Source organism: Ipomoea nil, unplaced genomic scaffold (assembly GCF_001879475.1).
Source record: "Ipomoea nil cultivar Tokyo-kokei standard unplaced genomic scaffold, Asagao_1.1 scaffold2926, whole genome shotgun sequence".
Lineage (NCBI taxonomy): Eukaryota > Viridiplantae > Streptophyta > Magnoliopsida > Solanales > Convolvulaceae > Ipomoea > Ipomoea nil.
Genome location: NW_017619354.1, coordinates 5,092,364 through 5,106,430, shown reverse-complemented (window position 1 = coordinate 5,106,430; position 14,067 = coordinate 5,092,364). Strand labels below are relative to the sequence as shown.

The following is a 14,067-nucleotide window of genomic DNA, read 5'->3' as shown; positions in this document are numbered from 1 at the left end:
TGGAAATGAGTAATCTAGTAACATGGGCGATGTAAAATGAGATAAATGAAATAATATAAGAAAAATTTAAAGTGTGTTTCAGTACAAGAATCTTTTGCACCTGGTATAATCATTCAAGTATTATGAGGATAAGAATTAATCATAATTTGATATAATGTATGTTGTATCATTGTATGTGTGTAAAAAACACTCATGTTGATGGAAAATGTAAACTGCGATATAAATATCTGAAAGAATGATTACATGAAAACGGTTGTTCAATTAAAAACTATTAACTAAATTTGACCGTCGATCCGTGTTAATCAAAAGAATGTAAAATAAAGAAAAAAAAATACCATTCGCCCAAGTTAATAAATATTTCAAACATAAAATGCATCACATATTAATTAATACTGCAATAATTAATACGTAATTGTGTAATGCAGTGTTATGAAAAACTAAATTTGATCGTCAATTCATGCGGATCAAAAGAATGTAAAATAAAGAAAAATAAGTATTTCAAACATAAAATGCGTCACATAATAATTAATACTGCAATCATTAATACGTAATCGTGTGTGTGTAATGCAGCGTTAGGGATAGCGATTATAGTGTGACCAAAAACATGGTTCTTATCAGTTGATAGTTTGAAATTTTGAATAGAGATAAAGATAATAGCAGGTGGGATGGGTGGGTGGCCATGTCGACTTGTCTGGTTGTCCCCATTACCACGTTTTGTGACACTAGCGAGGCCGAACCCAACTTGTGTTAAACACTCTTCTTCTTCTATTCTATTCTATATCCCCTCCTCACTCGCAACTTGGAACCTTCCATTTCTCTCTCTCTCTCTCTCTTTCTTTCTCCCCCATGTGCAGACCCATCCTCGCTTTCTCATTGCTCTTTCCGGAGATCTGATCTCAAACCACAAAAAGCTAGGCGGCGTAAGTTCTTTTTCTTCTTTCTTTGTGATTTTTTATACGCTCCCTATTCTTCGTTTCAATTATTCTGTGGACAAAGTCGCTTTCTTGCTTTTAAAAATAAGGTTCCTCTCTCGTCTCTGGGATTTACGCGTCTCGGTCTGTTCTCAGCTGATCAGTATTTCTGCACTGTTCACTTGAAAAGATATAATTTTTCAGATATATATTGGGAGTTTTTCTCTGGGTTTTTGTTATTTTTTCCCGTTCCACTCATTTTACAAGTCTTTCTTTACATTTCTAGGGTTGAATTTGGTGAAGGAACTTTCTATCTGTGTGTTTGTATGTAAGGGTGGGTTATCGTGCTCCTTGTAAAAGCTGTTGAAGTTGTATCTTGGGCGCTGCTTGAATACCCACTCTTTTCATAGTTACGGGTAGCAGAAACGGAGTTCTTAGTTGTTTGAATTAGTCTTTGAGTGTTTTGATATTTATTGGGCATTAGGGTTTGTCAAGCTATTTTGCTCAGGTGTTGGAATTTTAGGTTTGGGTTTAGGGTGTTGAAGAAGTTTGGAGAATTTAGTGTATGGATAAGGATAAATCTTCAGGCCATGGAGGAGGGGGTTTGTTGCCTCCCTCAGGGAGATCTTCGGTAAAGTCAGAGCCATCTGGATCTTTCAGTTTGCCCCCTTTAGGGCCATCATCAGCGGGTGCTTCTGAATCAGGAGGCCATTTTGGTATTGGGAGGCCATCAGATTCTACCCAGTTTAGTTATGATATTAGCTGTATGCCTGATAACCCGAGGAAGCATATGGGCCACCGACGAGCACATTCAGAGATTCTTACACTTCCTGATGACATCAGTTTCGATAGTGATCTCGGTGTTGTTGGTGGATTTGATGGACCATCTTTGTCGGACGAGACTGAGGAGGACCTATTCTCGATGTTCCTTGACATGGATAAGATTAATGCATCGTCTGCAACTTCTGCATTCCAAGCGGGCGAGTCATCTTCCTCGGGAGCTATGGCCCAAACTCCAGCATCTGGATCATTGATGCCAACATTTGAGAATGTTAGTCCTGCTGCTAGCGAGAGGCCAAGAGTTAGACATCAGCATAGCCAGTCTATGGATGGTTCGACAACTATCAAGGCAGAAATGCTCACATCGGGTTCCGAAGAGCAATCTCCTGCTGAATTGAAAAAAGCCATGTCTGCTGCCAAGCTTGCTGAGCTTGCCCTTATTGACCCAAAGCGTGCAAAAAGGTAATTTTTTTATGAATTCTTGAATCGTAATACATTTCCTGCAATGCTTTTTACTGTGTTTTTTGCAATGTTGAAAAAATCGCTAGGCGCCTGATGACCGCCTAGCGCCTAGGTGCGATTTTTGCAACACTGGTTTTTTGTTATAGTTTGACATATTGATATGTTACTCATTTTATTGGATAAGTGATTGTTTGATTCACGAAAAGGGTACCACTGTAGTTACCTTACCAAGCTGGTTGACATGCTAAATTAAAGAATGATGAATATAGAGTTGTACTGTATTTGTGGGGACGTAATTGTTTTGGGGGCATTCTGACCAACCAAAAATGGTTATTTACTATCTCTTTTGGTAATAATGTTTCTCACTTGCACTAGTTTTTAAATATGTGAACTATAAGGACATAAGGTCTGGCATATCATTTGTGTTGATAAGAGGCAGACAAGGTTGGCGCAATTGTTATATCACCTATGTAAAGTTTATCCGTTGTGGATCTACCAAAAGCGAACACTTTGTTTTACTTGCATTATCTCATATTGTTGGCTTGTTGCCTATCTTTTCTGTGTACCAGGATTTGGGCGAACAGGCAATCCGCTGCTAGATCAAAGGAAAGGAAAATGAGATATATAGCTGAGCTTGAAAGAAAGGTCCAGACTCTTCAAACAGAAGCTACTTCATTGTCTGCTCAGTTGACCTTGTTGCAGGTATATCTGTTACCTATTTTTTCGGTACTAATTCTACTGTTTGGTTGTTTTTATTGCCACTTGTATTCTTCAATTGTGTTTGTTTCCTTTTTCTGGGATGTTTTGTTGGGGGAAGTGGGGTTAATGGATGTTGAAAGGAGGAAAGAAAGACTATAAATCTATAATATGTAGCATTTAAAAAAAAAAAAAAACAAAACTTTTTTAGTGATGAGGGAAACCTGTAGTCTCTACCCGAGGGTGTGCATTAGGTAAACCCAGCGTTCTAGTTGCCCATAGCTATCTGGCTCAAACCAAGAAGGCTAATAGGTTGCTCCCGTGGAGTCGAACTTATAATCTTGTGGTTACTAACTCAACAGTCTGACCAACTTGGCTTAGGTTGCCCCCATATGTAGCATATTTTGAATGTGTGCATAGTTTTTTGGACAGTTTAATGTATAATAAAATAAATTTACCCTAAGAAGTCTTTGCATCATGTGTTTGGAATCTGCAGCCTAAGTTAAAATAATCAAAATTACCATTATTTTCCACTCAGGTGGATTGGACTAATGTATATCCTATGCACAATATGAACCCCATAGAGTAGTAGAGTCAAATATAGCATATTGTTCTTAACCCCCGAACCTGAAAAATAAGATAATTTTTTACATGAATTATTTTTTGGAGTTCCATGAACTAAGATTAAACTACTATCCAATATGGAACCCGTTCCCTGAAAGGTAAGATCACATGTTTGACATTTGTCCCTTTGGCTTTTACTTAATATAACAGAGAGATACCAATGGCTTGACTGCGGAAAACAGTGAACTTAAAGTGCGCTTGCAAACGATGGAACAACAAGTGAACTTGCAAGATGGTGAGAATCTCTTACAACACTATTTTCTTTTCTTTATTTCTATTGTATATTGGAGAATATTTTTAGTGGTAATTGTTTCAAAGACATTGTTATAAGTCATTTTCCTTTTTTTTTTTTTTTTTTTCTTGTGATAGCCTTAAATGATGCTCTGAGAGAGGAGATACAGCATCTGAAAGTGTTAACTGGGCAAGGCATGGCAAACGGTGGAGCTATGATGAACTTTCCTCCCTCGTCTGGAGCGAATCATCAACAATTTTATCGCAACAATCAAGCCATGCACACATTGTTAACGACACAACAGTTCCAGCAGCTCCAAATAAATTCGCAAAAGCAACTTCACTCATATCAACTGCACCAATTGCAACAACTGCAGCATCATCAGTCTCAGGAACAACATTTGCACCAATCCGGGGACATGAAGCTGAGGAATTCATTATCGGTGAGTGGTCAAAGCGAGAATCCTTCAGATGGCAGTAGTGCTTGAAGCTTCATTGTAGCCTCTAAGATTGGTCTATCTCCAGAAACTTAGGATCCCATTGAATTTTAGGTGATTAAATTGTTAAATTCTTATTCATTTCACCTTTTGTTGTGTACTTAAATACTCAACCTTCAGTTCTTATGGTAAGTCCTGTTGTATTTATATATTCACCAACCCTCTCTCTCTCTCTCTCAGAGCTTTGTAATTGATAGCCATCTGAAGAATGCACATCACCCTAGCAGTACCATTAACATTCGAGGAGTGTCAAATAGATCACAGAATTTATCACTTTTGTGTAATTGAATCACCAAATTTAAAAACTTAAAAAGTATACAATTGAACTATTAAACAAACAAAATGTGTAATTGAGATTTTTTTTTTCTGGTAAAATTTTATCACATTACTTATATAGTAATGAGTATATATTAAGAATTGTCATTTCTACTGCAATACTAGTTGAAAGTAAAGATTAAAAGGTTTTCAATTCAAATTAAATTTAAAAAAAATAAATTAAAATAATGTCTCAACTAACATATTTTACTCGTTTGTTCGATTGCAATTACACAACATTAATAATTTCAGTGATTTATTTGACACTTACTTTTTCCCTAGTATTTTGTTGCAAGTTGTATTCAATGGATTAAAATAGATTGATGTAAATGGAACAAGTATTATGAAATACCCTTCTAGTTTCCTCCAAATTCCACCTTTATTTGATCTCAATAACACTAAAAACATTAAACTAATAGTATGGAGTAATAAAAAAGGTAGAGGCCACCTTCCCAGTAGTTCACATGTTAAAGAAATCTCCTTTGTCATGTTACAAGATGCCATATAAAAGTTGTTTTTAGTGCATATATCCATAACCATGAAATTATTCACATCACATCACTGTATAGCCTGGGCCACCACCTCCTTCTGGCACTGTCCATTTGATGTTTTGTGTTGGATCTTTAATATCACAAGCCTGAAAATTATGATATTAGTAAGAACATATAGGCCCGTTTACTAACTGGATTTTTTTTTTAGTTTTCTAGAAAACTGGAGAATTGGAAAATAGGAAACAGAAAACATGTTTACTAATACAGTTCCTATTTTGAAAACAAGAAACAATTTTCTAGAAAACTATTAAAAACTGTTTTTATAAAAGTAACTTGTTAACAGGAAGCTATTACCTTACAGTGCAAGCAGTTCTGGGCATTGATATTTAACTTCACCTCACCATTATCATCTGATATATACCTATAATTTTGAAATAGAGAATATCAATAAAACTAAAATAGATAATTTAAATGGAGAAAAAACAAACAAAATTGCTTGTGCAAGCATATTACTCATAAACTCGTGCAGGGCAATATCGTGACTCGGGTCCAGCATACTTGGGCAAGTTCACGAGTTCTGGAGTTTTAGGATCTTTTAATCGAAGATGGGCTGGTTGGTCATGATCATGATTTGTGTTGCTCCTATCATATAACAACAAAATAGATATGTTATATTTCAAGATAATATACAGAAGAAGTCAGAGCAATATATCCCTGCATCTGAATGCAACACAAACTACTACCAGTATGAGAGCAGGGTTAGTACATGAGAAGTAAATTCCTTTATATATGGTGTTTACTATGGTGATTCTTCGCGAACAAGAAGATGCTTCTTTTGGGATCTTAACATTATCCGAATGCCAATTGACTATCACTGAACTATATTGTGTTTGATTACAATAAAAAATTAAAAAAATAAGGTCACTTTTGTAGCACTAGCACACAGCATTCTCAGTCAGGATATTCTAAATCACTATAATCTAGTGAAGATGGTTCCACTTACAGTTACCTCCAAAATTTGGATTTAAAAAGAAATGTTCGAAATTTGATGGCGAGCAAGACTTGTGAGCATTCCTCAGGCATTTAATCTTTAGTTTATTCAATCATCATAATTCTTGCCCCAACATCCCAGTACTAAACTTTTGACCCTAGACTAACAAAACTGGCAAGTCTGCTTCTAGAAAAAATGCCGGCATCGCAAATAAAAACACAGTACAATAATTCAAATTGAATTGGTAAATATCAATCAGGACACGAAGTAGGTCAATCACCGTACCAATGGATTACCTGTACACAGAGGTTAGTATGTCGAAAGAGATGGCCCCATCTGGTTTAGGGTACTCAATGGGCAAGGATGATTTGGCTTCCTGGAAATGTGGGAAGTAACTCATGCAATTAAAGTAATGCTATTAAGATACCTTACACAATACCATAAAAAATAATAACTCATGCAGTAACATCATAGGGCTTGCTAGTCACAATGAAGAAACAGGGAAGATCTCCTAGTTTCTTACATTTATTGCTTCATGATCAGGCTTCCCATGCTTAAATGTCAATGGAGATCTTCCCTTGAGTATATAGCTGTGAGAAAATAAAGCATATATGTTAGTATCGTAGAGACGTAGACAATGAAAGGCTATGTTGATTCATGAGAACATAACAGCTTACCGTTCTATAGCACTCAATGCCAAGCCAGGAAAGAGCCCATTTTCAAATGCCTGAAAATACAAAATAACAAAGAGATTAAAAAAAATGACTGATAATAAATACCACACGAAAAGGGCCTATGAAATGGCATCAGGAAGGCAGAGATAGAAAAGAACACTATCTTTGATCCAAGTATAAGAGCAATATTTTGTTAACATGTATATGTAATGAACATAAGCATTAGACAATACTCACCGGACGATAATTCCTAGCATGGTAAAGTTCTTTCCATATCCATGAACTTCTTAAGTTGTCCCAAAAAGTTTCCATATTTGACCCTCCCTGAAGCATATCAAATGCAGATTCTGCTGCTAGCATTCCTAACAGATTGAAATTTACCACCATCAGTGCACTTATTGTATGCATAAGCTATCAACAAAGAAAATCATTTTGTACCGTTTGCAAGTCATAATCAAAGCTTTCTAGTTATTTACTATTACTATCAGTGTTCCACTCTAACTTCCCCCATTTTCTTTTTGGGCAATGCCATTTATAATTGCCGCTTCATAAAAATGGAATGTTATTATCTTTCATTGGACCATCTCTTTTTTTTTCTGCTCATTATTATTATCTAGGTCTTTCCAATTTTGCTTTCTAGTTATTATTAATTCAAGGACAAGGATCCAACAAAGTCAACATTTAAATGAATTTCTCAAAGTGTTGGATCCATGAAGGCATTGTAAGCAATACCTGATTTCATGGCTGTATGAGTTCCCTTTATCTTTGGGACATTTAGGAATCCTGCTGAGCATCCTATAACTGCTCCACCCGGGAACACTGGATATGGAATAGACTGAAATTTAACTATATCATATTTGTAATTGTACAACACAGTAAGAAATTGATTTAAGAAGTACAGACTCACCCCAGTATATGAGATTAGTTAAAACTATTTTTAAGGATAGAAAGACTAGTTAATTTTACTCCCTTTAATGTCCATGTGATCGCATCATAGTGCAACATAAAGTAGCTCATAGGCATATACTGTGTTAACTGGTTAAAAGACTACTTCTTGATTATTACTTCAATATATACCCTCATACACTCCAGGATTAAGAGAACTTTCAACACACCTGATAACCTCCTTCGTTTAAAGTACGAGCACCATATTGGAGAACTGTTCCACCCTCAAGAAGGGGTCTAATTGCAGGATGATGCTTGAATTTCTGTGAAAGAGAGCACAAATATAAAATATATTCAATGTGGAATTATCGTGATAGAAAGTATCAAAATATAATAAACCACTAGGCATGTGAAGTTCTCTGACAGGGGAACAAAATTACTATTAAAAAGGGCAAAACATCAAAATGTTGTGACATTTTCATGTAAGAAACAGATTTTAGGAAGTAAGAAGCAATATAGATGTAACTACAAAACACATGTTATCATTACAATTTAAAGTCCTCTATGAGCCTTCCTCCATGGAATTTCAAAACAAAAATTATGAACAAAAAACAACAAATGAAGGCCTGAGAGAAATAAGTCACATTTGTAAAGTAGTCATCCAGCTATTCATGTCACCATGTTAGGAGAGCAGCACTGCATATATTTTCCCAACATCATGCCAAAATCAGTTTAAGTTGAAGACCTCGGTTTTTAAAATGTCCAAACTCCAAACAGTGAGAGCTAAGACCCTTGACTGAAAAATATAGATGTTTGAAAGACATACATATACAACTTGTATGAAACAAGAGTAAGTAGATGAGAAATGGAAAAGCAATATAACTTATATCTTTCTCTAATATAACTGGAATTCTTCACAGGGGTAGATGAGAAATGGAAAAGCAATATAACATAAATAATTGTCTAATATACCTGGAATTCCTCATAGGGGTTCAAGAAAGGATTGTGATAATTCAAAGCGACCACAAGGCCAATTGCAACCTACACACCACCCAAGAAGCAAAACTAAATGAATTCTAGCAAGAAGTCCATTGGACATAGGTAAGAAAGTCCTGAGGAGCACCATTCAATAATGCTCACCCACAAGCAAAGGCAGTAACTATAAAGCCACTGCTTTGAAATATCTCTTTGAATAAATAAATCAAAGTCAGAGGAGCTTCTACACTCAAATCATTCTAATCCCACTGAAATGTGACCCCCGTGTCTAATGAAGTAATAGCAAAGGATGATGGCACAACTCTAAGCAAATTGAATAAATCACAACTTTTTTTCTTAGACTAGCCAGAACAAAAAAACAATGTATATACCTGTCTTTCTTTCATATGGTACAAGAAAGATCCTCCATAAGTCTTGTGGTCCAAGGGCCAACCTATTGTATGAAGCACATCTCCGGGTCTGTGTTTGTTTGCATCAATTTCCCAGACCTAAGAACTTCAGGAATTGATTAGCAGCTAAAATCAACACATAAGAACTCAAATAATGAAGGGAGATCTGATGAAAAGTATCACTTCTCATGAGATATGCAACAAACCGAAAAGAGAAGTTGACAATTACTTCTTTAATTCCTAAAGCATAAGTCTGATGTTGGCCATTTCCTTTCTCCCTCAATTTGTATTTCCCAATTACTTGCTGCATACGAAAATTGTGAAGACCATTTTCAGTTAATAAGACAAAAAGACAAATTTAATGGCCACAATTATAGGAAGCATACCCAATGATGATGAAGAAACAACAACGAACACATACCTCTGCTAATGATCCTCGACAACCCTCTGCAAGGAGAGTAACACGTCCTGCATATTATTCTCAGAACAATCAGTACTATGTAGCAAATGCTCAGCAAATTCAAACAGATACAATATTTGAACTTTATCATGCATGGACAACTCTCTCTCTCTCTCTCCCTCTCTGACAGAAAAGTAGTGCATAAAGAATTTCAAAAGAGGAAAACATAAATGTGTCATAAGTATTCAGATTATACTTGCCTTTCAGTTCCACTCCATGCTGAAAGTTCTCTTTCCTAGAGCCATCTTTGGCCACTCCCATATCATTAGTTGCAATGCCAATGACCTCATCACTTTCATTGTACAGAATCTGGAATTAACTACTGAGTAAGGTAAAACAATCAAAACTCCATTCCAATTAAGTGAATTTATATATGAGCACCTCACTGGCAGCAAAGCCTGGGTATAGTTCAACTCCTAATTCTTCAGCCTTCTGTCCCAACCAACGAACTAATTGACTCAAACTGCATCATTATGTCAACAACTCAACAATAAAATGTCCATAAAAGGTGCAACAATATAATCACTACATGCAGTGTCACAGTGATGCTCAAGAATTGATGTAATATCAATATATGGCACCTTATGACATAGTTTCCTTTGTTCTCAAATGGACTCGGAAGAGAAAAGGCCCGATTCTTAGAAAGCAACAAAAATTTATCAGAAGAAACCGGGACATCAATTGGCGTCTGCAAATAAAACCAGCAAAATAATTGAATTATAAATCAATTAGAGGAAATAAAAGATATAAATCAATATAATAAAAATACACATGCAACACTTGGCAGGAGAAGATACTACATCTAGAAGTTACACGGAAAAATAAATGTTGTGTCGTGAGTTGCTCAGAAGCCCTTGAGCTTGAAGTTCGAACATGCATAAAGCAGACCACTAAATCCTCAATGTAGGTTTCTACATACTTTATTTTTGTGCAATTATATAATCATAAGTTGTCAATCAATGAACCCAAAAAAGAGATGGTGTCTACCCAATCAAAAACAGAGATAGGAAAGTTTTTTTTTTTTTTTTTTTTTAATTATGTAGATATATTACACATACTATATCTTTGCAGCATTCTATAATTTTTTTAAAAAAATGCAAATAAATCCAGCAAGAGTGTTTAAAATAAAATAAAATTATAAGAGTTCAACAAAAAAAGGCTCATAAATAAATACTCTGTATTCAACAATCACTGGAGTCTGGAGACTCATATTGACAGTTTTCTCAAATGGCAGAGCTATTACTTTACCTTTTCCTGCCTCCACTGTGGGAGAAGTTCATCCAGAGCTCGCGGCTCAAACACATTCCCCGACAAAATATGAGCTCCTATTACAATCAAATAAGGCATTCAATATAGTTGATCATAGGTTCACTTAAAGAAACAGAACAACCAGAATTTATTACAAAATTATAATTCATTTAACACAATTTTTACGGCCACTAAAATAAAAGAAACGTACGTACCCACTTCGGCGCCTTTCTCGACAACACAAACTGACAAGTCGGCGTTCTTCTCACGGCACAACTGCTTCAGTCGTATCGCCGCCGATAAGCCGGCAGGCCCCGCCCCAACAATCACCACATCATACTCAATCGCTTCTCTGCATGATTCACTACTGAACCCCCTCGCTCCATTTAGCGAATACCCAGATTCAGCACCAAATCTTGAAGCTTTTCCACACGGATTGGGAAATGATGAGAACCTGTTAATTGGTGTTGTCGATAGTTTGGATTTGGCAGAAGAGAGGATGAATTTGAGCATTGTTTTGAGCTGTGAAAGATGAACAATTGTTGCGTGTGTGTAAAATCGATGTTGGATTGTCGTTCCCGTATTAATTTGTTACGTACTAAAATAATATACTTCTCAAGCTGCAGAGGATAGAACAGAAATTAACTTACTCCAGCATGACTCAGTCATTATCCAAATGTCCAGGCAAGCATGCGTGTGTTTTATTCATCAATTTATAAGATTTGAACTCAATTTTGTGTATTGTGAAATAATCAAGGTGGTTTAATTTATGTTGGAGTTAATATTCAAAATGATCATAAATTATAATGATTTTTTTCAATTTTGTTCTAGACGATTTTGGTGACCTAATGTAGTCTTCGATTTTTGTGTTTTTCTTCAATTTAGTCAACTGTTTGTTATTATGTTCATTTGGTGTTAAATAGAGCGACAATTCAGTAATTTCAGTATTGACATCTCTTTACTTCTAGCATTAAAAGAAAAAGTGATTTCGCACTTCACATGACTGTGAATAAAGAAAGACAATATTGAAATTATTGAATTGTCTCTTTATTTAACATCAATTTGACGAAATAACAAACGAATGACTAAAGTGAGCAAAAACACAAAAGTCTAGGACTACATCATGTTACTAAAGTTGTTTAGGACGAAATTGATAAAAACCACTATGGTCAATGACATTTTGGATATTAACTCATTTAGGTTGGTTGACAACTTTAAAAAACACAACTACTATTCAATTTTATTAGTAATATAATTTTTATATTTGGATTAATGTTTTTAAATTTTTGTTTTGATTTTTTTTTTTTGTCTGGTGTTTTGAATGTCAATATATTAAAATCAATTATTTTAATTTTTTTTTATTTTTATATTTTTAAAACTTTATTCTCATTATGGAGTCATACATAAGTACATAACTAAATATTAATATCATTATCAAACATTTGATTCCCATTATGATTCCGATTTCGTTTCTCATATGCAAACCAACCAACTCTTAGAGAGGTAAATTATTATTTTAATTGAATAGCAACCAATACAACCGGTACCTAGATGATCCCCAAATGGCATGGCATAAGCTAAGGCTAATAATGTAGTTTTTTTTTTTTTTTTTTTTTTGGGTGGCTTCTATGAATATAATTTAATGGTCGTCTTGGGATAATAGTATTTGATTTGATTTTTTGTTACATTGGAATTTAGAAGCATGAAGCTAAGAAAAAAATGTACTAATTTAAACAATATAATAGAGTTATGCAATTAAATTAAGGATAAGGGAGGGTGGCAATGTGGTTATGAGCCACAGTCCCAATCCAAAGCTTCCCATCCACCTCTCTGACTTCACTCACCAGCTTCATCACATCTCCATGTTTATCCTCAAGAACATCAAGAACTTCCCCATTTTGATCGAAGAGTGAGATGACAGTATACATTTTCATCCCTGCAAATCTTGCCAGATACTGCATAGGAAGTGGCAGCCTGAAGTACACACTTCTGGTCCATGGATGGTTGATCAAAACCTCCTGGATTCTAGTTCTGCAGCAGTCTATTGCCACCCAATATTGCCCTTTCTCGTTCGCTCTAACGTTGTCTGGGAATCCTGGCAGATTGGCAATCACTTCTGTCCTCCCGCTTTTCGGCCCCTCTACCCAGTACTTCATCAGCCTGCAATTGGTTGTTTCTGTGAAGAGAAGAAAAGAGTGGTCCTCAGAGAATTGAACTCCATTTGGGAAAGCCAAACTGTCCAAAACAACATGGGTTTTTCCTGTGGGAGGATCATATCTCAGTAGCCTACCCGTGGCTTCTCCTTCCAGCATTATCAAGAAATGGTTTCTGTAAACATCATTAAAATTTCAGAAAAAACATGTATGGAGATTTAAGAAGGTGGGAATATTAGGGTGGACTTACACTCTGTTGTATTTCTGGCTAGTGTCAGTGAAGAAAATGGAACCATTTTTATGAATGTCGAGGTCATTCGCAAAGAGTATAGGCTTCCCTTCGACGTGTGTGGCTAAAGGAGTTGCAATGCCTCCATCAGGCCCAACCACTAGGAGGCCATAGTATGCATCTGCAATGTACAAATCTCCTGTTTTCTTGTCGAATCTCAGCCCGAGGGGGCGCCCACATTGTGACTCAAACTTCCATTGCTTTGGTGTTGTTGAGTCCACTCCTAAACCACAAATCTTCTCAGACCTGCATTGCATGCCAAAACAATATGAACTTTCAAGAATTGGTAAGAAATAATAATGGGAATAGAAAAGTGATCTGAGTGGTAACCAGTTAGGTGTGACTAAAGCAAAGGTTTCCCAGCCTGCATTGTCACCCATCCACCTAACGATTCGACCATCGGCTAGTCCACCATAAGGTCCACGCCCCAAGGTATCGAACTCGAGGGATTCAGGTCCAAAAACTTCATCTACAAACTCCAAATTCCCAAGCCCCAACCTGCTCTTGTTATCCCCATGCCACCTCTCCATCACTTCCTTGTACGGGGCTATGTCGTTCTTGACTGGCCTAAACTTCTGGCCTCCCACAGGGCTTAACTCGAATGGATCTCCAATCATGATGCCTATGAGAACAGGAAGAAGCAAATACAAAAGCTGCTGAAAAACTTCTCTTCTGATCTTTTCCATTATCTAGTATCTGATAGGATCTCGATCTCGATCTCGATCAGAATGGGTTGGATGGAGTTAAGATGATGGATGATATGCAACTGACTCCTCAAAGTAGTGTTGTTGTGAGTGTAGTATAAAAGGAAAACATGCATGATTTGTGGCAGAGGTGTGGGTTGGGAATAGGTTGTCTACTTCCTAGTCATGAGTTTGGCATTTTGGCTTCTTCAATTCATTACCATCCAAGCAAATGCAAATGTGTAATAATTCTTAGTCTCAACCTAGGATAGCTAGGTTGCTGGTGATGATG

At 36.1% G+C, this 14,067-nt stretch overlaps 3 protein-coding genes across 4 annotated transcripts; 1 reads left to right on the top strand and 2 right to left on the bottom strand.

Moving 5' to 3' along the window:
- Nucleotides 1–772: 772 nt before the first annotated feature.
- Nucleotides 773–4,380, top strand: LOC109161743 (probable transcription factor PosF21). Of its 2 annotated transcripts, XM_019310241.1 has the most exons (5): nucleotides 773–920; nucleotides 1,198–2,153; nucleotides 2,723–2,855; nucleotides 3,624–3,708; nucleotides 3,843–4,380. In XM_019310241.1, exons 2-5 carry the CDS (start codon nucleotides 1,477–1,479, stop codon nucleotides 4,190–4,192), a joined length of 1,245 nt encoding a protein of 414 aa, XP_019165786.1. In that variant the 5' UTR covers nucleotides 773–920; nucleotides 1,198–1,476; the 3' UTR covers nucleotides 4,193–4,380. The 2 variants fall into 2 exon arrangements, with proteins under 2 accessions (XP_019165786.1, XP_019165785.1); XM_019310240.1 differs by having other exon boundaries at nucleotides 773–2,153.
- Nucleotides 4,381–4,836: 456 nt separating this feature from the next.
- Nucleotides 4,837–11,303, bottom strand: LOC109161740 (electron transfer flavoprotein-ubiquinone oxidoreductase, mitochondrial). The gene is made up of 18 exons (XM_019310237.1): nucleotides 10,866–11,303; nucleotides 10,651–10,727; nucleotides 9,984–10,090; nucleotides 9,784–9,865; nucleotides 9,603–9,711; nucleotides 9,364–9,410; nucleotides 9,172–9,246; nucleotides 8,925–9,041; nucleotides 8,530–8,598; nucleotides 7,788–7,880; nucleotides 7,405–7,507; nucleotides 6,910–7,034; nucleotides 6,676–6,725; nucleotides 6,522–6,588; nucleotides 6,295–6,374; nucleotides 5,521–5,649; nucleotides 5,362–5,428; nucleotides 4,837–5,153 (listed from the first exon to the last, which is right to left on the bottom strand). Exons 1-18 carry the CDS (start codon nucleotides 11,161–11,163, stop codon nucleotides 5,070–5,072), a joined length of 1,779 nt encoding a protein of 592 aa, XP_019165782.1. The 5' UTR covers nucleotides 11,164–11,303; the 3' UTR covers nucleotides 4,837–5,069.
- Nucleotides 11,304–12,270: 967 nt separating this feature from the next.
- On the bottom strand, nucleotides 12,271–13,897 carry LOC109161745 (protein STRICTOSIDINE SYNTHASE-LIKE 13). Its single transcript, XM_019310244.1, has 3 exons — nucleotides 13,423–13,897; nucleotides 13,054–13,338; nucleotides 12,271–12,978 (listed from the first exon to the last, which is right to left on the bottom strand). Exons 1-3 carry the CDS (start codon nucleotides 13,776–13,778, stop codon nucleotides 12,411–12,413), a joined length of 1,209 nt encoding a protein of 402 aa, XP_019165789.1. The 5' UTR covers nucleotides 13,779–13,897; the 3' UTR covers nucleotides 12,271–12,410.
- Between the last annotated feature and the right edge of the window lie 170 nt (nucleotides 13,898–14,067).

Excerpts from the sequence above, each read along its gene's own strand:
- LOC109161745 (XM_019310244.1), bottom strand. The coding sequence starts at position 13,778 with ATGGAAAAGATCAGAAGAGAAGTTTTTCAGCAGCTTTTGTATTTGCTT. Across the intron at positions 13,339-13,422 it reads GCTTTAGTCACACCTAACTG|GTCTGAGAAGATTTGTGGTT; the intron begins GTTACCACTCAG and ends CATGCAATGCAG. Across the intron at positions 12,979-13,053 it reads AGCCAGAAATACAACAGAGT|AAACCATTTCTTGATAATGC; the intron begins GTAAGTCCACCC and ends TGATGTTTACAG.
- LOC109161743 (XM_019310241.1), top strand. The coding sequence starts at position 1,477 with ATGGATAAGGATAAATCTTCAGGCCATGGAGGAGGGGGTTTGTTGCCT. Across the intron at positions 2,154-2,722 it reads GACCCAAAGCGTGCAAAAAG|GATTTGGGCGAACAGGCAAT; the intron begins GTAATTTTTTTA and ends TCTGTGTACCAG. Across the intron at positions 2,856-3,623 it reads CTCAGTTGACCTTGTTGCAG|AGAGATACCAATGGCTTGAC; the intron begins GTATATCTGTTA and ends TTAATATAACAG.
- LOC109161740 (XM_019310237.1), bottom strand. The coding sequence starts at position 11,163 with ATGCTCAAATTCATCCTCTCTTCTGCCAAATCCAAACTATCGACAACA. Across the intron at positions 9,042-9,171 it reads ATGCTTTAGGAATTAAAGAA|GTCTGGGAAATTGATGCAAA; the intron begins GTAATTGTCAAC and ends TGAAGTTCTTAG. Across the intron at positions 5,154-5,361 it reads AGAACTGCTTGCACTGTAAG|GCTTGTGATATTAAAGATCC; the intron begins GTAATAGCTTCC and ends CATAATTTTCAG.